General features: G+C 49.6%; 1 protein-coding gene across 6 annotated transcripts in view; it reads left to right on the plus strand.

The window, feature by feature from the left end:
- The first annotated feature begins 2,424 nt into the window (after nucleotides 1–2,424).
- Nucleotides 2,425–24,736, plus strand: part of LOC101604705 (TRIO and F-actin binding protein) — a 73,297-nt gene continuing 50,985 nt past the window's right edge. For 5 of the 6 annotated variants that reach the window (XM_045151588.1, XM_045151592.1, XM_045151591.1 and 2 more), the window contains exons 1-4: nucleotides 2,425–2,536; nucleotides 6,313–6,472; nucleotides 21,832–22,021; nucleotides 22,888–23,047. In XM_045151588.1, coding sequence (XP_045007523.1) covers nucleotides 6,456–6,472; nucleotides 21,832–22,021; nucleotides 22,888–23,047 — 367 coding nt within the window. In that variant the 5' untranslated portion in view covers nucleotides 2,425–2,536; nucleotides 6,313–6,455. The remainder of the gene's footprint in view (nucleotides 2,537–6,312; nucleotides 6,473–21,831; nucleotides 22,022–22,887; nucleotides 23,048–24,736) is intronic. The other variant, XM_045151589.1, reaches the window with a different exon arrangement.

Consider the following 24,736-nt stretch of genomic DNA (forward strand, 5'->3'; position numbering starts at 1 on the left):
ACTGCACCTGGTTCAGTCTGTTTTTCTTAGGCTCCTCCTTATAAACTTGCATCCCGGCCTGGCTCAGTGCTTCAGCCTCCATCCCGCAGGAAGGCTGCTGCCCCTCGCTGCTCCTCTCAATAAACTGTTTGACTGCAGAGCTCAAGTCCACTGTTCTCTTGCGCTTTCCTTCCATGTGCAGAGATGAAGATCCCTGAGTGGAGGTGCTTGGTAGTCCCTGAGGTCCTAGCTAACCATACCAACCTCAGTGCTGTCCTTTCTGTACTGTGCGTCTGCTCAGTGTTTAGTAGGTGCTTGGAACTGTTGGTTTATTTAATTTTTGTAAAACAAAAACAAAAACTTTTATTTGTTTTGAGAGAAAGAGGCAGATTGAGAGAATGGGCATGCCAGGGCCTCCAGCTGCTGCAAATGGCCTCCAAACGCATGTGCCACCTTGTGCATCTGGCTTACATGGGTCCTGGGGGAATCAAATCTTGGTAATTTGCTCCACAGGCAAGCGCCTTGACCACTAAGCCATCCCTCCAGCCCCATTATTTATTTATTTATTTATTTATTTATTTATTTATTTATTTATTTATTTATTTATTATTTTAGAGAGAAAGGGCCGAGCGTGGTGGCACACACCTTTAGTCTCAGCACTTGGGAGGCAGAGGTAGGAGGATTGCTGTGAGTTCAAGGCCACCCGGAGACTATATAATGAATTCCATTCCAGGTCAGCCTCAGCTAGAGTGAGACCCTACCTTGAGCGCCCCCCACAAACAAAAGAGAGAGAGAGTGAGAGGAGAATGTGTGCACCAAGTCCTCCAGCCTCTGCAAAATAAATTCCAGACACATGAGCCACCTTGTGCATCTGGTTTACATGGGTGCTGGGGAATTGAACCTGGGTCCTTTGGCTTTGCAGGTGCAAGCGCCCTAACCACTAAGCCATCTCTCCAGCCCCCCCATATTAAGTTAAAAAATATTTATTTATTTGACACAAAAAAGTGGGATGGGGGAGACTATGGGCCCATGAGGGCCTCCAGCTACTGCAGATGAACTACAGACACCTGCAACGCCCCCTTGTGCATCTGGCTAATGTGGGTCCTGGGGAATTGAACCTGGGTCCTTTGGCTTTGTAGGCAAACACCTCAACCTCTAAGCCATCCCTCCAGCCCCCCATGTTGACTTTTTTGTTTATTTTTATTTATTTATTTGAGAGCGAGAGAGAGAGAAAGAGGCAGATAGAGAGAGAGTGGGGGGCGCTGGAGAGATGGCTTAGCCCGTTAAGTGCTTGCCTGTGAAGCCTAAGGACCCCGGTTCGAGGCTCAATTCCCCAGGACCCACGTTAGCCAGATGCACAAGAGGGCACACGCGTCTGGAGTTCGTTTGCAGTGGCTGGAGGCCCTGGCACGCCCATTCTCTCTCTGTCTCTCTGTCTGTCTGTCACTGTCAAATAAATAAAAACAAACAAAAAAATTTTTAAAAAAAGAGAGAATGGGCGCGCCAGGGCCTCCAGCCACTGCAAATGAACTCCAGACGCGTGTGCCCCCTTGTGCATCTGGCTAACGTGGGTCCTGGGGAATTGAGCCTCGAACCGGGGTCCTTAGGCTTCACAGGCAAGAGCTTAACAGCTTAACCGCTAAGCCATCTCTCCAGTCCCCCCCTCCTCCATATGAACTGTTTGAGACAGGGTTTATGTAGCCCAGGACTCCAACTTGATATGTAGCTGAGACTTGCCTCGAACTCCTGATCCTCCTGCCTGTCTGCCAATTGCTGGCATTACAGAGGTGCTCTGCCACCAGCACTTGGGCTCCTCATTTTTTGTTTGTTTGTTTTGTTTTTTTGAGACATGTCTGACCTTGAGCTCCCTATGTAGCCAAGGAGGACCTTGAACTTCTGATCCTCCTGCCTCCCACCTTCAAAGTGTTGGGATTACGGGCTGGGCATGGAACCCAGAGCGGTGGGCATGTTTACGCGAACACTGTACTAACTGAGCTACAACCTCGGCTTTCCGAGATAGAGTTTCAGTCCGCAGTCCGGGCTGGCCTCAAACTCCTGGGTGATCCTCCTGCCTCAGCCACCCAATTGCTGGGATCATCCACGATGTCCCTCGAGTGACAAACACTTCTTACTCAAACTGGTTTTTATCTTCAGAAGTAACGTTACCCATCCTACCTCTCTAGGCCTCTAGGAGGGGGAATGCGTTAACGCCAGCCTGGAGGACCTCGGCCTGAGCGAACCAATGGGGAGGAGATGAGGCCAGGTCTGCCCACACCAGCCCGCAGGCCCCCTGAGACCCGGACTGGGCTAAACGTGCCGCGAGTCCCGCGCTCCGCCGCGCCGGGGCACCGCCCGCCTCCGCCCCGCCCCCAGCGCGGGCCGGCCCAATCACGGGCCATACATGCAAATGAAGCTCTTAGAGCGAGCCTATGAGAGCGCCTCGGGGGCGTGGCCTCCCGCCCGCCTGGGCAGCGTTTTGATTCATTGTTAAAATAGAGACCGTGACCTGGCACTCCCACCTCCGCCGCCCGCTGGGTGCGTGGAAACCCGAGCCCAGGTCAGTACCGGGGGGCGTCGCGGAGCGGGTCGGGAGCGAAGGACAGGGTTTACGGGACCCCAGGAACTGGCTGCTTGAACTGGGGCCCAAGGGTCCATTCTCCGGGTGGGGCACGCAGATCCATCCGCTGAAGGGCTTGCCTCGTGATACCCACAGCTAAGGGGCATTTTAGGGCAGGTTTCTACCCACTGCTTGGGGGTCGGAGACAGAACCGGAGCAGCGAGGGGCGCGTGGGATGAGAGCCCCCAGGCGACGTTCTCCATCCAAGGCGGTGCTCCTTTATGTGGCTGCACCAGGAAAGAACGGGCTAGCTTGATGGGGCGCATCCATCCAAGCACCACCAGGCTGGGGCATAAATGGCCTCTCTGGGAGGCTTCAGAGACCTCTACTCCTGGGCCCTGGACTCCCCTCTCTGGGGGTAGAACTGAAGCCTTCTCCTGACTGGCCCAGGGGAGGATCTGAAATTCCTCAGCTCTCAGATGAGATTAGCAGCAAAGGTCTGGTCCCCTGGGAGTTTGGACGAAGCTCACCAGGTAAACTAAAATTCAGGGTAAGCCGAGGGAGCTTGGGGGTGTCGGATCCCTCCCCTGCTGTTCACTCTCATCCTAGCCTCTGGAGGTGGGGGCTCAGAGGAGGGCATCTTGAGGTCACTCCTGACCTGCTTGGCTTCCAGGATATGGATTTTGGAGCCCCCCCGCCCCAGGACTCAGGTTAAGATCCAAGGCTGGACTGGAGATGTAACTCATTGGTAGAGCATATCTAATACATGTGAGGTCCTAAGTTTGATCCCTAGAGCTGCCAGAAAAGAAAAGAAAAGAAAAGAAAAGAAAAGAAAAGAAAAGAAAAGAAAAGAAAAGAAAAGAAAAGAAAAGCACTAATGGTTTTCTTTTGACTAAGCTCTGTCACAAACTTGCTATGTGACGTTAGGTTGTTACTTTTTTTTTAATTTTTTTTTGTTCATTTATTTATTTATTTATTTGAGAGCGACAGACACAGAGAGAAAGATAGGTAGAGGGAGAGAGAGAATGGGCGCGCCAGGGCCTCCAGCCACTGCAAAAGAACTCCAGACGCGTGCGCCTCCTTGTGCATCTGGCTAACGTGGGACCTGGGGAAACCGAGCCTCGAACCAGGGTCCTTAGGCTTCACAGGCAAGCGCTTAACCACTAAGCCATCTCTCCAGCCCAGGTTGTTACTTTTGTCTAAGACTTTGTCCTCAAGTCTGAAAATACGTGGCCAACCCTTTGCCTCATTCCCCCCACTTTTTTTTTTTCCCTCCAAAGGGCGCTGGCAGGTTAGCAGTGTAATTCCCCTCACTCACCTCTGAACAGGCAGAGGCACAGAGCAGATGTGACTCCAGCCCATACTGAGACCTTGAATGTCTCTGAACCTTAGTTGTGTCATCGGAACATGGAGTGAACTTGAACTACAACAACAGGGTAGCTATAAGTGTATAAAGCGATAAACTTTAGGATCACCTAGGGAGCTCATTTAAATGATGTACCCTAGACCTTTTTTCTGGAGACTGACAGGGTGAATCAAGAAAGGGAACTGAGGGGGCTGGAGAGAAGGCTCAGAGGCTAAGGAGCTTGCTTACAAAGCTGATGGCCTAGGTTTGATTGTCCAGAACCCACGTAAAGCCAGACACACAGTAGCATATGCATCTAGTTTTCATTTGCAGCAGCAAGAGGCCCTGGTACACACATTTCCTCCCTTCCTCCCTCCACTTCTCCCTCCCTCCCTCCTTTTCTCTCTCCTTGCAAAGAAGAAAAGAAAGGAAATTTGGGGGCTGGAGAGATGGCTTAGTACTTAGGGCGCTTGCCTGCAAAGCATAAGGACCCAGGTTCAATTCTCCAGTACTCACATAAGCCAGATGCACAAGGTGACACATATGTCTGGAGTTTGTTTGCAGTGGCTAGAGGCCCTAGTGTGCCCATTCTCTATCTACCGTCCTCTCTCAAATCACATATATATTTTGAGGGAGGGTCTTGCTCTAGCCCAGGTTAACCTGGAATTCACTATGTAGTCTCAGGGTGGCCTTGAATTTAAGGGTCTGAGTGCTGGGATTAAAGGTGTACACGACCATGTGCCTGGCTTAAAATATATTTAAAGAGAAAAGAAAAGAAAGGGCTGGAGAGATGACTTAGTGGTTAAGGTGCTTGCCTCAAAGCCTAAGGACCCAGGTTCAACTCCGACGATGCACAAGGTGATTTATGCATCCAGAGTTCATTTGCAGTGGCTAGAGGCTCTGCTGTGCCAGTTCTCTCTTTCTCTCTCATACAAAAAAATAAAATTAAGCCTGGCATGATAGTGTACATCTTCAATCCCAGCACTTGGGGGGCAGAGGTAGGAGGGTCATGTGAATTTGAGGCGAGCGTGGGATTACAGAATGAGTTCCAGGTCATCTTGGGCTAGAATGAGGCCCTACTTCAAAAAGAAAACAATGAAAGGGAACTAAGAATCTGGGGTCCGGGTGTGGTGGCACATGTCTTTAATCCCAGCACTCGGGAGGCAGAGGTAGGAGGATTGTCGTGAGTTCGAGGCCACCCTGAGACTCCATAGTGAATTCCAGGTCAGCCTGGACTAGAGAGAGATCCTACCTTGAAAAACAAAAGAACCTGGGGGTTTATTGTTGCTTGCTTAGTTATTAAGTTTTTGTTTTATTTTTCAAGGCAGGGTCTCACTCTAGCCCAAGCTGACTTGGAATTCACTATGTAGTCTCAGGCTGGCCTTGAACTTATGGCCATCCTCCTCCCTCTGCCTCCATAGTGCTGGGCTTGAAGGTGTGTGCTACCACGTCCAGTATTAATATTTTTTTCAGGAGATGGAGTCTTTATCTGTTGCCCAGGCTGGTCCCAAACTCCTAGGTAGGGTCTCACTCTAGCTCAGGCTGATCTGGAATTCACTACATAGTCTCAGGGTAGACTTGAATTCACGACAATCCTCCTATCTCTGCCTCCCAAGTGCTGGATTAAAGGTGTGCGCAAACACGTCTGTCTCCAGCTGGGTTTTTAAAAAATAATTTTATTTTATTTATTTGAGCAAGAAAGAGGCAGATGGGGGAGAGAGAGAGAGAAAACGGGCACCCCAGGGCCTTCATCCACTGCTGACAAACTCCAGATGCATGCGCCAGTTTGTACATCTGGCTTACGTGGGTTCTGGGGAATTGAACCTGGGTCCTTTGGCTTTGCAGGCAAGCACCTTAACCACTAAGCCATCTTTCCAGCCCCCAGCTGGTTTTGTTTTTTGGTGTGTGTATGTTGTATGTTTATGTGTGTGAGCGCAGGTGTGCACATATGGAAGTCAGAGGACAATGTGTGTGTGTTTTCTATTACTACTTGCAAGGAGAGAGAGAGAGAATGGGTATGGGCATGCCAGGGCCTCCTGCCACTGCAAACGAATTCCAGATGCATGGACCACTTTGTGCATCTGGTTTTATGCGGGTATTGGGCAATTAAACCTGGGCCAGTAGGCCTTGCGAGCAAGAACCTTCAACTGCTGAACCATGTCCCCAGCTTCTATGCCCGAATTCAGAGTCTCAGGACTTCACCACTGAGCTGTTTCCTCATCCCTGAAATCAGCGTTCTCCTCGGAACCCTGAGGAGCATGACCCTGAGGACCAAGAGTCACATGTTCCTGCTTGCCAGTGTTAGTGTTTGTTGAGTGAATACATGGATGACCTTGTATCCTCAGTCCTTGTTTGGCTGGGCAAACTGGGGCTGGGGTCCACATGGTGGCCAGCAGTCATTAAGTCTCCTCCCCTCCTCCCCTCTTCCCAGGCCCTGCCTAGAGAGTCAATCACTGGATTGCAGGAACTGCCTAGCCTGTCCCCTCGCTATGGAGGAGGTGGCTGTGAATGCCCCAGGTCACTTGGAGGACAGCGCATCTACCCTGAGCCACTGCTGGCACTCAGAAGAGGCCCATGGAGCCCGGCAGCAGGTGGGCGGGTTTTCTCCCACGATGGGAGTTGACGGTGGGTTGGGCCTGGCTGGGCTGTGAACTTGCAGTTGAGCCCGGGGCGGCTTCCTCCGGATCTGTGCCGCAGGTGTCTTTGTAGAGTTAGGGGGTTGGACTGTCAATGTTTCCCACTTTTCAGTTGCTTTCCCTCTGTCTGTATGCTTTTCTTTCTTTTTCTTTTTTTTTTTCAAGGTAGGGTCTCACTCTAACCCAGGCTGATCTGGAACTCACCCTGTAGCTCCAGGAACTCATAGTGATCCTTCTGCCTCTGCTTGGGATTAAAGGCATATGCCACCATGTATTTTTTTTTTTTTAACTATAGTCTACCTAATCTATTACTTACTGTACTCTTGTGTATTTATCTATTTGAAACGGAGAGAGAGAGAAAGAAAGCGGCAGATATAAAGAGAGAGAGAGAATGGTCATGCAGGGCCTCTAGCCCACTGCAAAAAAAAAAAAAAAAAAAAATTTCCAGATGTGGGCAACACCTTGTGTGGCTTTCTGTGGGTACTGGGAAATCAAACCTGGGTCCTTTGGCTGTGCTGGCAAGCGCCTTAACTGCGAAGCCATCTCTCCAGGCTTGTAATCTTCTTTTGGTCCAGGTCCAAGGGTGTTCTGGGATCCAACCCAGAGTCTTGTGCATGATAAGCAAGTACTCTACCACTTAGTTACACCCCCAGATCCCAAATCAGCATTTTTTAAAATTAATTTTATTTTTTATTGACAACTTCCATGATTATAGACAATAAACCATGGTAATTCCTCATGGCACCCACATTCCCTTTTGCAACTCCACTCTCCATCATATCCCCTCCCCCCTCAATTGGTCTCTTTTTCTTTTTTTTTCCCTCAATTTTATTAACATTTTCCATGATTATAAAAAATATCCCGTGGTAATATCCTCTCTTCCCCCACTTTCCCCTTTGAAATTCCATTCTCTGTTATATCCCCTCCCCCTTTCAATCAGTCTCTCTTTTATTTTGATGTCATGATTTTTTCCTCCTCTTATGATGGTCTTGTGTAGGTAGTGTCAGGCACTGTGAGGTCATGGATATCCAGGCCATTTTATGTCTGGAGGGAGCATGTTGTAAGGAGTCCTACCCTTCCTTTGGCTCTTACATTCTTTCCGCCACCTCTTCCGCATTAGACCCTGAGCCTTGGAAGGTGTGATTGAGATGTTACTCAGTACTCCAGTCACTTCTTTCCAGTACTATGATACCTTCTGAGTCGTCCCAAGGTTACTGCCATCTTAAAAGAGAAGATTCTCTACCCAAAGTGAGAGTAGTGTTAACATAAGGGTATAAATATATATATATATATAATAAGAGAAGTGCCTCCTGGGCAGTTTGATAAGCATAGTATATACATTTTTCCAGACATCAGCAGATGTTACACCCCTAGGGTTCATGACTACCTCTGTTTTAAGTTTTCAGTATCAGGGATGTATTCCCTCCCATGGAGCGGGATTCCAGTCCAATTGGAGGGCAGTTGGTTTCTACCATGACAGATGTGCCACTATTGCACCCATTGGCTCATTTGGGCTGGCTGGCCAATTATAATTATTGCAGTGTCCACTGTTGAGTATCTTCACTGGTGGTATCTCTGTCTCCCATTGAACTACATGTAGAATGGCTTCTTCTAGTTTTCTGTCAGCTGGTCTACATGGAGGAGGTTATCAGCTCAGTTCCAGCAGGATTTCTCAGTGGCCTTGCAGCCCAAGTATGTGGAGTCTTCAGCAATAGGGTCTTACCATCTATTCCTGGTGGGAAACCAAGGGCCTCGGCAATGGCCTATAATGTTTTAGGGGCATCAGGGACCTCCTTGGCCAACAACTCACTGGAGGTATCCCATCCCTGGCACTGAAAATTTTCTATGGCTCCTGAGTGTTCCATTGTCTGAAACCGGAAGATTCCATATGGTTTATTTGCATCCTCTTAGAGTTTGATTAGCCTTCCTTCCACCTTTCCTTTTATTCAATCTCATCCCCTGACCTCACTTTGGGCCTTTTCACCCCCGTTAATCTATTCTTCTACTTACATATATACAATACCAACCTATTAACTACCCTCCTCCCTTCCTTTCTCTTCCCTTTATATCTCCTTTTTAACTTACTGGCCTCTGCTACCAAGTATTTTCCTTCTCACGCAGAAGCCCAATCATCTGTAGCTAGGATCCACATATGAGAGAGAACATGTGGTGCTTGGCTTTCTGTGCCTGTGTTACCTCACTTAGTATAATTCTTTCCAGATCCATCCATTTTCCTGCAAATTTCATAACTTCATTTTTCTTTACCACTGAGTAGAACTTCATTGTATAAATGTGCCACGTCTTCATTATCCACTCATCAGTTGAGGGACATCTAGGCTGGTTCCATTTCCCAGCTATTATGAATTGAGCAGCAATAAACATGGTTGAGCATGTACTTCTAAGGAAATGGGATGAGTCCTTAGAATATATGCCTAGGAGTGCTATAGCTGGGTCTTATGATAGATCAATTTTTAGCTGTCTTAGGAACCTCCACACTGATTTCCACAATGGCTGGACCAGATTGCATTCCCACCAACAGTGTAGACGGGATCCCCTTTTTCCACATCCTCGCCAACATTTATGATCATTAGTTTTCATGATGGTAGCCAATCTGACAGGAGTGAGATGGAATCTCAATGTAATTTTAATCTGCTTTTCCCTGATGACTAGGGATGTAGAACATTTTTTTTAAATTTTTATTAGCATTTTCCATGATTAGAAAAAAAAATCCCATGGTAATTCCCTCCCTAGAACATTTTTTTAGATGCTTATATGCCATCCATATTTCTTCTTTTGAGAACTGTCTATTTAGCTCCATAGCCCATTTTTAAAATAGGCTTATTTGATTTCTTATTATTTAACTTTTTGAGTTCTTTGTATATCCTAGATATTAATCCTCTATCAGATATATAGCTGGCAAAGATTTTTTCCCATTCTGTAGGTTGCCTCTTTGCTTTATTTACAGTGTCCTTTGCAGTACAAAATCTTTGTAATTTCATGAGTTCCCAGAGGTTAATTTGTGGTTTTATTGCCTGAGCAATTGGGGTTGTATTCAGAAAGTCTTTGCCAAGACCAATATGTTGAAGGGTTTCCCCTACTTTTTCCTCTAGCAACTTCAGAGTTTCAGGTCTGATGTTAAGGTTGTTAGTCCATTTGGACTTAATTCTTGTGCATGAAGAGAGAGAAGAATCTATTTTCATCCTTCTACAAATACATACCCAGTTTTCCCAGCACCATTGGCTGAAGAGGCTGTCTTTCTCCAATGAGTATTTTTGGCATTTTTATTGAATATCAGGTGGCTCTAGCTACCTGGACTTATATCTGGGCCCTCTATTCTGTTCCATTGATCTACATATCTGCTTTTGTGCCAGTACCATACTGCTTTTGTTACTATGGCTCTGTAGTATAAGTTAAAATCAGGTATGGTGATACCTCCCGCCTTATTTTTGTTGCTCAGTATTATCTTAGGTATTCGAGGTTTTTTTGTGATTCCAAATGAATTTTTGGATTGTTTTTTCTATTTCCATGGAGAATGCCTTTTGAATTTTGATGGGGATTGCATTAAATGTGTAGATTGCTTTTGGTGAGATTGCCATTTTCACAATATTGATTCTTCCAATCCAGGAAAAAGGGATGTTTTTCTATTTCCTAGTGTCTTCTGCAACTTCTCGCTTGAGTGTTTTATAGTTTTCATTGTAGAGCTGGTTTTGTGTTCCAATACTCGTTTAGCTTGCTTTTGTCATGGAATGTCCTTATTTCTCCGTCTATTTGAATGGATAGTCTTGCAGGATAAAGTAACCTTGGTTGACAGTTGTCATCTTTCAGAACTTCGAATACATCATTCCAAGTCCTTCTGGCTTTTAAAGTTTGTGTTGACGTTAGCCAGATGCACAAGGGGGCGCACGCGTCTGGAGTTTGTTTGCAGGGGCTGGAGGCCCTGGCGCACCCATTTTCTCTCTCTCTCTCTCTCTCTCTCTCTCTCTCTCTCTCTCTCTCTCCCCCTCTCCCTCGCCCTCTTTTTCTCTGTCTGTTGCTCTTAAATAAATAAATAAAAATAAACAAAAAAATTTTTAAAAAAAGTTTGTGTTGAGTAATCTGCTGTAATTCTGATAGGCTTGCCTTTGTAAGTAACTTGATTTTTCTCTCTGACTGCTTTCAGTATTTTTTCTTTGGTTTGTGTGTTTGGTAGTTTGATTATAATATGGTGAGGAGAGGTTCTTTCCAGGTTTTGTCTGGCTGCTGTTCTAAAGGATTCCTGTATCTTCATTGCCACCTCTTTCCCAATTTAGGGGAAGTTTTCTTCTATGATTTTGTTGAAGAAGCCTACTATGCCTTTGGAGTGAAATTCTTCTCATTCTATTATGCCCTGAATTCTTATGTTTGATCTTTTCATAGGGTCCCGAATATCTTGAAATTGCCACTCATGCTTGTCTTTCTCTTTGTTGGACTGTATTAGATCTGCCACCTGGTCTTCTAGCTTAGATATTCTGTCCTCTCCTTCATTCATTCTACTGATGAGATTTTCTACAGAGTTTATTTTATTTTATTTCATTGACTGTGTTCTTCATTGCTAGTAATTCTGACTGGTTTTTCTTTATTACTTTTATTTCCTTATTTATGTCTAGTATTGACGTCTTTATTTCATTAAATTGGTGTCCTGTGTTTTCTTTGATTTCCTCTTTCATTCCTTTGATTTCTTTGAACATATTTATAATCATTCTTTTGAAATTTTTCTCAGACATTTCCCCTAACTCATTCTCACTGAAGGTCATTTCTGATGCATTAATACTTTTTGGTGGATTTACATTGTCTTGATTTTTGTTTCTTGTGTTATAATGTATATAGTTTTGCATCCTGGATTATTTAATGATTGGATTTTCTAGTTATCTGGGTATTATTAGATGTATCAGTCAATCTGATGTTATATAACTTCAGGTAGAAGCTTAAGGCGTTAGGTATGGCTCTGAAGACTCTCAGAGTGTCTACAAAAGTGACCCTATGTGTTGGGTTTGCCTGCTATGAGAGTATTCAAGTAGGCTGAGTGGAACCAAATACAGATAGTTTCTAAAATTTAAATAAACAATGTACACCTTCAATGAAAAACAGCTCAGAGTATTTATCCAAGAGTAGGTATTATGACAACCAGATCCTCTAACTGTCCCTTAGGGTGTGTGGTGCCCCACCCATACCCTTAATCCTGACAACAAGGAGATTAAGATTTTTGATCTGTTGAAGGTTCCAAGTCAGCTTGTGACCAGGTGAGACCCTTCCCTGGTGTAATCCCAGTTACCTCTGCTCCTGTTTGGGTCCCCTGTCGGTTCAAGTTGGCGTGGCCAGGTCCCTGGACTGCTGCTCTGTTCGCTGGAGCTGGGCAGTGGCGGTGGGAGAGGGGAGGCTGCCGATGCTGCTAGTTCTCTCGCTGGTCCACGTGTGATCTGCTCCTCCGTTGTTCACTGCCGCTCTCCCTTCACGTTTCTTGAGTTTGCAGAGAGCTCCGGTGTGAGTGGAAAATTCCCTCGCCTGGGTCCATGGACCTGCTGGAGCTGCTTCTGCCAGCCTGTGTGGGCTCTGGATGCCCTGGATCTCTCCTTCTCCGCTGCCATTTCAATTTCCTATACACCTTACTTTTTAGTAAAAGTGTGTATTTTGTTGAGTTTTTTTTTTTTTTTTTTTTTTTTATTTTCACCCCCTAGGCTGCTTTGGCGTGGTACCTACACCGCCATCTTAACCAGAAGTCTCTTTTTCTTTCTTTCTTTTTCTTTTTTTTGGTTTTTCAAGGTAGGGTCTCACTCTAGTCTGGGCTGACCTGGAATTCACTATGTAGTCTCAGGGTGGCCTCAAACTCACGGCGATCCTCCTACCTCTGCCTCCTGAGTGCTGGGATTAAAGGTGTGCGCCACCACGCCCCTGGCTTTTTCTCTTTCATTTTGATGTTATCATCTTTTCCTCCTACTATGATGGTCTTGTGTGGGTCGTGCCAGGCACTGCAAGATCATGGATATCCAGGCCATTTTGTGTTTGGAAGAGTGCATTGTAAGGAGTCCTACCCTTCCTTTGGCTCTTACATTCTTCCTGCCCCCTCTTACCCCATGGACCCTGAGCTTTGGGGGAGGTGTGATAGAGATGTTTCAGTGCTGAGCACTCCTCTGTCACTTCTTCTCAGCATCATGGTGCCTTCTGAGTCATCCCAAGGTCACTGCCATCTGAAAAGAGAAGGTTCTCTAACCAAAAGTGAGAGTAGCATTAATATATGGGTATGGACATTATAAGAAATACTTACCAGGCAGTTTAGTGAGCATAGTATACACATTTAGCCAGATACCAGCAGGCATTACACCCCTAGGGCTCATGACTTCCCCCTTCATAGGTTTTCAGTATCAGGCCTGTATTCCCTTCTGTGGAGTGGGCCTCTAGTGCAATTAGAGAGTGGTTGGTTTCCCCCACAACAGACATGATGCTATTGTGCTGGTTGGCTCATTTGGCCTGGCTGGTCAGATTTAAGGCTTTCAGTGTCCACTGTTGTTTATCTCCACTGGTGAATTCACTCTTCCATAGAGCTTCATGCAGCATAGCTTCTTTCAGCTTTTGGTCAGCTGGTGTACACGGAGGAGATTTTCAGCTCGCCTCCAGCAGGATTTCTCGGTGACCTTGCAGCCTAAGCATGTGGAGTCTTCGGCAATACCAAATCAACATTCGTGCTCGCTTACACTGAGTCACAACTTTGCTTCATACCACAAACAGAAAATCGCTGCCATCATGTTCTATATGCAGAAGGTTAAACATAAAAGAAGCAAGTCTAGGCATGAGGGTGCATGCCTATAATCTTTGTTCATTATTTTTATTTATTTATTTGAAAGCAGAGAGATACGGGGGGTGGGGAGGGAGGGGGGAGAGAGAGAGAATACGGGCATGCCAAAGCCTTCAGCACTGCAATTGAACTCCAGATACTTGTGCCACTTTGTGTATCTGCATTGCAAAGGTACTGGGGAATTGAACATGGGTTGTTAGGCTTTGCATCTCTCTAGCCCCCCCCCCCCAAAGTGTATTTCTTGGTTTTATTTTGAAGATATTTTTATTTATTTGCAAGGAGAGAGAGAGAGAGAATGCTTATAATCCTAACTGAAGGGGAGGAGGGTCGCAGTGAGTTTGAGGCCAGCCTGGGCTACATAGTGAGACCCTGTCCTTAAATCAAGTGGGCTGGAGAAATGGCTTAGCAGTTAAGGTGCATATCTGCAAAGCCCAAGGACCCAGGTTTGATTCTCCAGGTCCCATGTAAGCCAGATGCAGATGGTGGCACATGCATCTGGAGTTCGTTTGCAGTGGCTAGAGGCCCTGGTGTGCCCATTCTCTCTCTTTCTCTTCCTGTCTCTAATAAATAAATAAATAAATAAAAATAAAATCTTTAAAAACAACAACAACAACAACAAATCAAGTGCTGGAGAGATGGCTTAGCAGTTAAGACACTTGCCTGCGAAGCCTAAGGACCTAGGTTCAGTTCTCCGGTACCCACACAAGCCAGATGCACAAGGTGGCACATGCGTCTGAAGTTCATCTGCAGTGGCTAGAGGCCCTGACACACCCATTCTTTCTCTGTCTCTCAAATAAATAAAATTAAATATTAAAAAGATTAAAAAAAAAAAAAACACCCTGAGAATACAGAGTGAATTCCAGGTCAGCCTGTGCTAAAGAGAAACCCTACCTTGAAAACTGCGCCCCCTCCAAAAAACAAAACAAAACAAAAAAAACACAACAAAAACCACAAAAGAAGAGAAATGTCACTGAACTATTGTCTGCGGAAGCGATCAGCTTGAGTCTAGCTGTCTTTTATCAGGGAGAGCCCAGCAGCACTAGAGAGGTTTTAAACATACCCCAGAGCCCTCCAGAGTTTTTCATCTCGAAGATACCAGAGGAGTGAGGGGACTGATTTTCTCCCCGCAGTCGACATAGGCAGCCAATAAGCCCCCAGTGCACTTAAGCCCAGGCACCTGCACACACACCTTGGGAAGCAGGGGCCTGTTTCCTCTCCAGCGCTCTAGCTTTGACCTCCCGTGGCCTTGACATTCCCAGGAGGGTCTGAGATTCCCTTTAGCAGCCACGTTTCTTCGGGGAGAGAGCTCAGAGGCGGCCATTATAAGGCTTTATAAGATTTGGACCAGTCAAGCCTGAGTGGCTCTTCCCTGCTGTGTGTCCTGGGGCTGTCCTAGTTCTCCGACTTTGCGTGGGTAGAGGGAGCAGCAGGCACGTGGCACCTAATGGTGCCAGCTGCATCGGCCTGCTCAGTATGTGTTCCCTTCCCTCTCCCTGCTCTCTGCTCAGACAGTAGGCCTTGATGGTTCTCCTGTACCTCCGTGGGTACCATCAGTAACAGCTCCCCTCTCCCCGCCCCGCCCAGTTCAGACATCTTGGCGCCCATCCTCTAGGCACATGGCCCTCTCCCAGGGGACAGGGAGATGGGCGGTGGTAAGCGTGGTCCAGGAGGACCCTGGATTCAGCCAGGTCTATTGTCTGTGGTCAGTTCTCACAACTTCCCAGTTGCGACGTTGAGTCAGCTCATCTAGTCATATAGATTGACTACTTGGAGCCAGTGTTCTGCTGGGTGCTGGGGAAACAGTGATAAGTAAGACAGATGCGTCCCTGGTTTCTTGGGGATGGGGCCTAGAGAAAAGGAGTAAAAAGTTGGGAAGGAACCCTGGAAATGCCTGTTGAGTCGTGGTGGTGATCAAAGGCACCGAGGAGCGGCATGTGCCTTGAGGGTAAATGCCAGGCCATGGGGAAGGCTTCTTCAAGGGCGTTCAGCTGCTTGGTGAAGGTTTGTGATGATTAGCCAGTGAAGTGGGGAAGAAGAAAGGAGAGGAAAGGAATATTGCTATACGTGGATCATGGCGGGAGAAAGAGAGATGGGGAGCTCTCCGATCCATGGGTGAACTGCCATGCACCGAATAGTATGAAGGAGAGGAGTCCTGGAGGGAGGTTATGGATCCCAGTTAACTTCTTTTTTTTTTTTTTTTGTATATTTTTACTTATTTATTTGAGAGCAACAGACAGACAAAGAGAGAAAGAGGCAGGTAGATAGAGAGAGAATGGGCGCGCCAGGGCCTCCAGCCACTGCAGATGAACTCCAGACGTGTGCACCCCTTTGTGCATCTGGCTTACATGGGTCCTGGGGAATTGAGCCTCGAACCGAGGTCCTTAGGCTTCACAGGCAAGAATTTAACTGCTAAGCCATCTCTCCAGCCCTTTTTTCTTTTCTTTTCCTTTTAATATTTTGCTTTTATTTATTTATTTCAGAGAGGAAAAGGGGGGGGGGAGAGAGTGGGTGCACCAGGGCTTCTGCAACAAACTTCAGATGCATGTACTGCTTTGTGCATCTGGCTTATATGGGTCCTGGGGAATAGAACCTTGGTTCTTTGGCTTTGCAGGCAAGCACCTTAGCTGCTAGCCCATTGCTCCAAGCCCTTGTTTGTTTTTTGGAGGTAGGGTGTTGCTTTAGCTCAGGTTGACCTGGTTTTCACTCTATAGCCTCAGGCTGGCCTCGAATTCATGGCAATCCTCCCACTTCTGCCTCACAAGTGCTGGGATTAAAGATGTGTGACACCACACTCAGCCTCTTTTTAAGTATTCTTAAATTTGTTTTTATTTATTTATTTGAGAAAGAGAAAGGAAGAGGCAGAGAGAGAATGGGTTGAGGCAGGGCCTCCAGCCACTGGAAAGGAGCTCCAGATGCGTGTGCTACCTTATGCATCATCTGGCTTACATGGGCACTGGAGAATTGAACGTGAATCCTTAGGCTTCACAGGCCAAAGCCTTAACTGCTCAGCCATCTCTCCAGCCCTTTTCTTCTTGAGGCAGATTCTCACTCTAGTTCTAGGCTGACCTAGAACTCACTCTGTAGCCTAGGCTGGCCTCAAACTCATAGAGTGGTGGACCACTACACCCAGCTATTTTATGGTCTTCTTTTTCAATTTTCTGTGGTAGGGTCTCACACTAGCTCAGGCTGACCTGGAATTCACTATATAGTCAAAGGGTGGCCTCGAACTCTCAGCAATCTTCCTACCTCTGCCTCCCAAGTGCTGGTGTTAAAGGCATGCACCACCATGCCCAGCTTTATTTTTTAGACAAGATCTCACATAGCCCAGACTTTGAACCTGCTGTGTAGCCAAGGATAGCTTTGAACTCCCGATCCTCCTGCATCGACCTCCTAAGTGCTAGGACTACAGATGTGTACCACCACACCTGGTTTTGTCCCACCTCTCAATTAAGATTGCAAACCAACCGGGACTATGTTTAATGCATCACCTGGCCTGGGTGGAGCTGTGTGCCTCCCTGCTGACACCCCGCCACACCGGGGCGCAACCTGGCTTCCCTCCTCACTTGTCCAGTTGCTCTAGAACGTGCAGGAATGGCCCTGGTCCCAGAGTATCCCCTGCCACTCACAGAGAATTGGTCAATTAACCACAGTAAATTCCCTCGGAACTCCAGCTTCCCCAGACCCCTGGGATCCCCGACACCCGAGTCTCCCACAGGTGTGTGTGGGTGGGTGGGTGGGAATGAACCCTGGAAATCACACAGCCTGGACCAAGTCATGGCCAAGTTCAGGGGGAGGGAAGACAGGCTAGGTGGGAGGGACCTGTCCTATGCTAGGACTACACAGTCTTTGTAATTTATTCATTTTTTTCCTTTTCCCCTCTCCTCCCCTCCTTTTCTCTGACAGGGTCTCTTTATTTAGCTCAGGTTGGCCGTGAATTCATGACCATGACCTTCCTGTCTCGGTGCTGTGATTACAGGTGTGCAACACCATGTCTGGCTAATTTATTAATTCTTTTTTTTTTTTTTTTTGGTTTTCCGAGGTAGGGTCTTACTCTAGCTCAGGCTGACCTGGAATTCACTATGTAGTCTCAGGGTAGTCTCGAACTCATGGTGATCCTCCTACCTCTGCCTTCCAAATGCTGAGATTAAAGGCATGTGACACCACACCTGGCTAATTTATTTATTCTTTTTTTTTTTTTTTTTTGGTTTTCGAGGTAGGGCCTCACTCTAGCCCATTCACTATGTAGTCTCACGGTGGCCTCGAACTCACGGTGATCCTCCTACCTCTGCCTCCCGAGTGCTGGGATTAAAGGCATGCGCCACCACGCCCAGCTATTTATTCTTAATTATATTTAACATTTTTGTACCAATTTAACATTTAATATTATCCATCATTTATTATATTTAGGCATATTAGTACAGACAGACACTTATGAGCCTTTTACAAATCTTAACTCATTTAAATTCTCCTCACATCTTCTTGGGTGGCTCTGGTTATCGTGTGATTTTGGCAGATGCCGTAGCTAAGGTGCTGAAAGGACCAGTCACCTGGCCAAGGCCTTGGTCACACCTTTCTGTCTCCCTTTCCGAGACAACAAAGCTCTGCGAGGGAAAGTCACCGGGTGAGGTCACCCATCTGGGATGAGACCCAGGTCTCTCTGAGGCCGGAGCTTGTGCTGATCCACCTGACAGGAAATCAGAGCTGGGGACTGACCAGTGGGCGAGCTCACTTGGCCAGTGAGTGGGACTGGGGCCTGGGGCAAAAGGTGGGATGAAAGTGCTCCGTCCAGCCAGGGGTCCTGGTAGGCAGGCCCCTTGGCGACGCCTGGTGGGCTGTTTTTTTTTTTTTTTTCATGTGACTGTCCCTTGGGTGGCCAAGGCGCCAGGCTCGGCAGGGGATCTGACACCTTCTGCTGCCTGGCTCTGATCAGAATCTTGCTGCAGGGCCGGGATGAAACTGAATCCCAACAGCCTCCTCTGGCCTGCACGTGGCCTCAGACCCCGGCCTTTCCTGGGCACTGCTTGGGCCCTGCTTGGAGTGGCCTTCTTAGATCCTGAAGAGCCTGTGCCCACTGTGGGCACTGGCCGGGCTGCAGCCTCTGCCTGGCTGCTGGGCTCCAGGGCCCCCAGGGAGGCTCCCACCTCGCCGCTCGCTCCTCAGGTGAGCCAGGATCAGGTTCCTGTGGTTTCATGTCCTGCATTGTTCTTGGCTGGGCCCCGGCTTATGAAACAGTAATGAGGGGCCCCGCTCCCAAGACTGGCCCCTCTAAGGTTTCTGCTGCCTGCGCTGCCTCCGCCGCCAGGGCCCAGACTCAGGGCCTGGGAGGGCAGCAGCGTGGGGGCCTGAGCCAGAGCCCCCCGGGAACGAGGGTGCTGACAGCCGCCAGCTGCCATCACCAGAGTCCGCTGCCCAGGTAACTTGAGAGGAGGCGGGGTATGGGGTGCCATGGCCCTGTCTCCCACCACCAGGGGAGGGCCTTGCCACTCTGCAAGGTGGAGGGAATGGAGGGGCCTTTCCTGAGGGGAGCAGCTGTCCTTTCCCCCGCCCCCCGCTGAGCCGCCCAGCACCAGCTTTCCTGGTGTGGTCCCGCTGTAGGCAGTGCCAAGGGCCTGTCCCCGACCTGGGGAACTGACCCACTGCCCTGAGGCCCCTGCCTGTCCACACAGTGGGACAGAGTCCGTCCCCCGTAGGTCTTGCTGTCCCTTTCCCTCTTGCTTCATACTGGCTCTTCTTCCCTCAGCCACCTGTTTTCTTTCCTTGCTGGCCAGATTGTCCCTTCACCCTGTCCTCCGGCTGAAGAGCCGCTCTGGGGCCTTCAGTGCAGTTCTCATTCTCCGACACACACATTTACATGCGTGTACATGACCCCTGAGCACACTTACACAAACATGCACCGGTGCAGTTAATGGGCCTGCACACACACGATACATGTGCATGCATTCTTTGTTTGGGTGCTGTAAACCACAGGCTTTTATACGCACACCTACCTGCTCCAAGACACATGCGTGTGCACTCCAGGTACCCGACAGTCCCCCACTTGGGTCTCTACAGAGCCTCCAACCCGCAGCAGCTCTTCTTGAGTGGGGAGATCCCAGGAGGTGATGTCAGGAGACCTCCAGCCGCCCGAGCTGGGAGGGGCTGCTTGGAGGAGGGGAGCTCCACGTGGGCCTGAGCTGTCTCCTATCTCCAACTCCCGGCCCAGGAGCCTCGGAGCCTTTCTAGCGCCGAGGCACCCTACTGCGACCTGCCCCGCTGCCCACCGGCCCTCCAGGACCCACTTGGCGCTGCCACCTCTGCTGGCCAGTCTGCGGAGGACCCGAGCCTCAGGCAGGGGCCTGAGAGGTGGGTAGAGCCCCAGGACCCCAGGGAAGAGCTTCCTGGGGAAGACTGCCCTTGCCCCTCCCAGCCTGAACCCTTTTACAATGGCCATGCCCACCTGCCTGCCTCTGGCATAAGTCACGTGTCAGTCCAGGCAGCTTGGGCAGGTTTGCTCCTCAGGCCCGTTGGGCAGCACACATCTGTCCGTCCCTGCTTGTACCTTGGGTCTCTGACCCTGGCTGTTTTTCTTGGTGATCCTTCCCATGGCATGGTTCCACAGGCTAGAGGGTGGCCACACACAACTTCTGTTCTCTTTGTGTAGATTGAACAAGCAGGGCCTGCTGGCGCAAGCACCTGGAAAGTGGGAGCAGGAGAACTGGGAGTTTGAGGCTGGCCTGGGCAACAGAGTTAGACCCTGTCTCCAAAAAAAAAAAAAAGAAAGAAAGACTGAAGAGTCCCCTCAGCCAGCTCACCTGTTGTCTGTCATCTCCTATCTGGCTGACCCTGCTTCAGGGTGGGAATTCCCACCATCTCAGGCCTGCGCAGTGACCCACTGGCCTATGCTACTCCTGGAGTCGAGAGCTCTTAGGAGAACATGGCCAAAGGACTGAGAAAATTGGATGCCAGCTTTATAGGATGGCCTGTGGGTCCTCAGGCAACTTTTGCTTCATTTTTCTATGCCTCACCTTCCTGTTTGTAAACTAAGAGAAGAAACAGCCCCATGACAGAAGGCATGCATGAGGCCTTAGCTTTGATTCTTAGCACTGCACAAACAGAAATAAATGAAATTTTAAAAAGAGAAATTAGATTAAATTTGCGTTGCCTTGAGAACACAGATGAACATTATTATAAAACGAGAAGAATGAAAGCTCTGGGCTCAAATGTATCTCAGAGAGTCTGGGACGAATGAGGCGGAATGCCTTTCCTGAAGGATCTGTCCGAGCATTTAGTGTGCAGGCCTGCGGTGTGGGGTTTGAAGGGGGAGACAGAGACGTGTTAGTACATCCCACACCTACTTGATGACAGATCTGTTTTGTGGAGTCACCCATTGCCACGTTGTAGGCCAGTCTGTGCGTCCATTTGTGCTAGCCGTGTGTTTACTTGAGCTGTAACCAGGAGCGGCTGCTTTAAAAGTAGTTTCAGCCAGGCGTGGTGGCGCACGCCTTTTATCCCAGCACTCCACTCAGGAGGCAAAGGTAGGAGGCAAAGGTAGGAGGATCTCTGAGAGTTCGAGGCCACCCTGAGACTATATAGCTAGTTCCAGGTCAGCCTGTACTAGCATGATAAAAAAAAATACACTTTAATCCCAGCACTCAGCACTCAGGAGGCAGAGGTAGAGGATCACAGTGAGTTTGAGGCCACCCTAAACTATATAGTGAATTCCAGGTCAGCCTGGGCTAGAGTGAGACCCTACCTTGGGCGGGGAGGGGGGAGAAGTTTTCCGCTGGTCGTGGTGGCACACACCTTTCATTCCAGCACTTGAGAGGCTGTGGTAAGAGGATCGCTGTGAATTTGAGGCCAGCCTGAGACTCCATGAATTCCAGATCAGCGTGGGCTAGAGTGAGACCCTACTTCGAAAAATCAAAATAAATAAAAAAGTACAGTTTTTCTTTAAATATATTTTATTTATTGGAGAGAGAATGGGCACGCCAGGGCCTCCAGCCACTGCAAACGTACTCCAGATGCATGTGCCTCCTTGTGCATCTGGCTTAAATGGGTCCTGGGGAATCGAACCGGGGTCCTTTGGCTTTGCAAGCAAACGCCTTAACCGCTAAGCCATCCCTCCAGCCCTAAAGGTACAGTCCTACACTGGGAGCCTGCTGTTCCTCCTACTTCTGTTGTACCAGCGCGTATGTGTTTGGCGTCCTCACACCTGCTTCGCTGACAGAGGGCTGGGACTTAAGCCGTAGTTCTGGCCACAGCCCCACTCTGCCCTTTTCTACCTTTGTAACCTTGGTCATGTCTTTGACCTCTTAGAGTCAGTTTCTGCATCTATGGGCTGAGACCCAGGAAGGCTCTTAGAGGAGGTGGCCCATACAGACCCAGGCTCAGATGCCCTCAGCGTCTGTCCCCAAGTCTGCAGCCGCAGTGCGTGTGCGTTTGTGCATGCCTGCGTGGACCTGGGCGTCCAGGGTCAGTGCCTGACCTGTGTGTTTTGGGAAACTCACGGGTCACTTTCTTCTCCTAGTATCCCGTCCCTGATAGAGGAGCTCCCCGCAGAGGGCCCCACAGCCGCCCCCAGGAGCACGCTCCAGGACCCCAAGGCAGTGCCCTATCTGGAAGGCCTGACCTGTGGCAGCTGTGACGAACATCCTGACTCTGACACCACCTGTAGCAGAGGTGACACCCCTGATGATAGCAGCAACTCGTCCTCTGTGGTAAGCTGGGGGACAAGCGCAGGTCACTCAGTGTCCCTAGCCCCAGAGGTCTAAGCCTCTCACAGCAGGCCAAGCTTGGCCGCTTGCCGTCTTGCTGGAGGGGAAGGGTCTCTCTTCATGGCTGGCCCGGGTGGGTGGAGAGGAGGGGTCGTCAGCAGCTCAGGTCACAGAGGGCTGGGAAGGGGGTGTGGCATGTGTAGAACCAACCCACACACTGCTGAGCCCAAACCCAACCCTGCTGTTGATTTCCAAAGACAGGGGGAGTGTTGGAGGGCTGTCATTGCTGGCAGAAGAGTCCCCAGGCATTCACACTTGGAGGGGCTGTCCTCTGAGACCCCCCACAGAGGGATGGAGCTCTGCATAAGCAACCTGAGAGGCTGAGGCTCAGAGAGGAAAAGCAACTTAAAAAAAAAATATTTTATTTATTTATTTATTTGAGAGAGAAAGGCTGGGGGAGAGAGAGAATGGGCACGCCAGGGCCTCCAGCCACTGTAAACAAACTCCAGATGCATGTGCCCCCTTGTGCATCTGGCTTACGTGGGTCCTGGAGAGTCGAACCAGTGTCCTTTGGCATTGTAGGCAAATGCCTTAACCGCTAAGCCCCAAAAGCAACTTTCTTGAGGCCACGCAGCCAGGAAGCGTCGGAGCTAGGGCTTGACTGCAGCAGAGTGACTGGCCCAGCGCTCGCTTCAGAAGTTCCTCCTTCCCAGAGGCAGCAGGAGACCTGCCGAGTTACCACCTGCCAAGAGCCCAGCACAGTGCCAGGCACACAGCAAGCGCCCTTTAAATGCCAGTTTCTCCCTCACGCTGGCAACGCGGGTCCTGGAACCTCCGCTCCTTCCCCAACAGGCTTTTTCCTTCCCCGGCAGGACTGGGACGGTGTTGAGCGGCCAGGGGCAGTCCCCAGCAGGGACGAGCTCACGGTGATGATCCCACGGAGGCTCCAGGAGGTGCCGAGAGCTGACCGTGCACGAAAGGTCACCAAATCCCCTGCCAGAGGAGACATTGCAGGCCAGAGAAAGGAGGGTGAGTCCTTTTGCCAGGCTGGTCCCTGTGATCGTGGGAGTGATGATGGCCTCGGGTCCCCCACGCGGCCATCTCTCTGCCTGGACTTCCTTTGGTGGCCCGAGTCTTAATAGCAACAGCATTTCCTTATTACAGAGCAGCTACAGGGTGCCATGCTACCTGCTTTAATGACATTGTCATCTAGCCTGTGGGTTACAGTCTCTAAGTGATAAGGGACAGAAACTGAACATAAATGGATCGCCTCCCATACATAAGATGCTGGGACCCAGGTGTTCAAATATCATCCCAAGTCTGCTTTCCATTCGTTTTCCTTCCAAGTTGGCCACACTCTTCCCAGTAACCATCAGCAGGACCAGGCTGTGTCCCACCTGCTCATCGGCTCCCACAGGAGGCTACAGTTGGTGTGAGGTCTCAGAAAGGGTTCTCATAGGGACACTGTGGGTCACTGTAGTGACCAAAGTTGGCCCCTTATGCCCCTTGTGACCTGAGATGGGGGAGGGGAAGAGGACAGTCCCCAGAAGAAGTCAAGATGATGTTTCCAGGGAAAGGGAAAAGGCTGCCACTCAGAGTAGGCTATAGAGGCTGGTGACGCGAGCCAGTATCTCACTGGGGCGTGAGGCTCGTATGCTGGGTCCCCAAGTTCTGTGGACATGGGGCCAGGACATCCACTCCTCCCCTGATGGACAGCCCCGGATGCTGAGGGCACCCTTAGTGCTCCCATCAACATGGGGGTACCAAGTGTGGGAGAAGACGCTGGACCAGGATTTGGGGAGGAGTCAACCCAGGCCCTGCCTGAGAAAGCTCGCCGCCTAGCAGTGCAGACAGACAGAAAAGATGGTCCCAGTGGCCTGCGACCAAGGAGGACCAGACCTAGGTGTGAGGGAAGGACTGCAGGCTGGCGCAGGAAGGGAGCAGGGCCATGTGGGCTGAGGTCCACTGCGCTAGTGAGGGGTGGCCCAGACACAGCCAGGAGGCGTGACTGCGGAGGCCACCATGGATGGGGTGCTGCCTTGAGCGGACCGTGCTGGGCCACTGTGAGTCTCACCAAAGAGCTGGGACACTCTTCTCTAAGCTGGCAAGGTTTGGGGGCAGAGGAGTGATGTCATTCAGTCTGTGAGGTGGACGGTCCTGAGTTGTGGGCACGCACCGGAGCCGAGAGAGGCTGGAGGATGAGAAGCCACGCGGGCCCCCCCCCCCCCCGGCAGTTCTGAAGTGACGCCTTTAACTGTGGAACTATCTCCCCAGCGTCATCCTCCAGCTCCCACTTCCTGGGATTACAGATGTGTCCCACAGCTGGCTCTTTGTTGGTCTTGAACTCCCCTGACAGTGAGTGGGATCCTGACTCATGACCTGCTTCGTGCCTTCTGCACTGGTCACCTGGTGGCCACTTCCCACATTGCAGTTAGGGACCAAGGTTCCAAATGTCATGCTGGGGCCCCGGGCAAGTCGTAGTCTGCAGAGCTCACATGGAAAGACAGGACACAGGGTGTCCAGGGACAGCTGTGCACTGTGTACCTGGAAGGACCAGGCTCAGGGGCAGCTTAATGGGGTGGGGAGGGGAAGCACCTGGGCCCTGGGTGAGGTAGCAGGTAGCTCAGCCAGTGTGGGGATCAAAGCGTGTGTGTGTGTGTGTGGGGGAGCTGCTTACTGAAGAGGCAGAGGCAAAGTGGGAGCTGGGGCCACTGGGTG

Source organism: Jaculus jaculus, chromosome 6 (assembly GCF_020740685.1).
Source record: "Jaculus jaculus isolate mJacJac1 chromosome 6, mJacJac1.mat.Y.cur, whole genome shotgun sequence".
In the NCBI taxonomy this organism is placed as follows: domain Eukaryota; kingdom Metazoa; phylum Chordata; class Mammalia; order Rodentia; family Dipodidae; genus Jaculus; species Jaculus jaculus.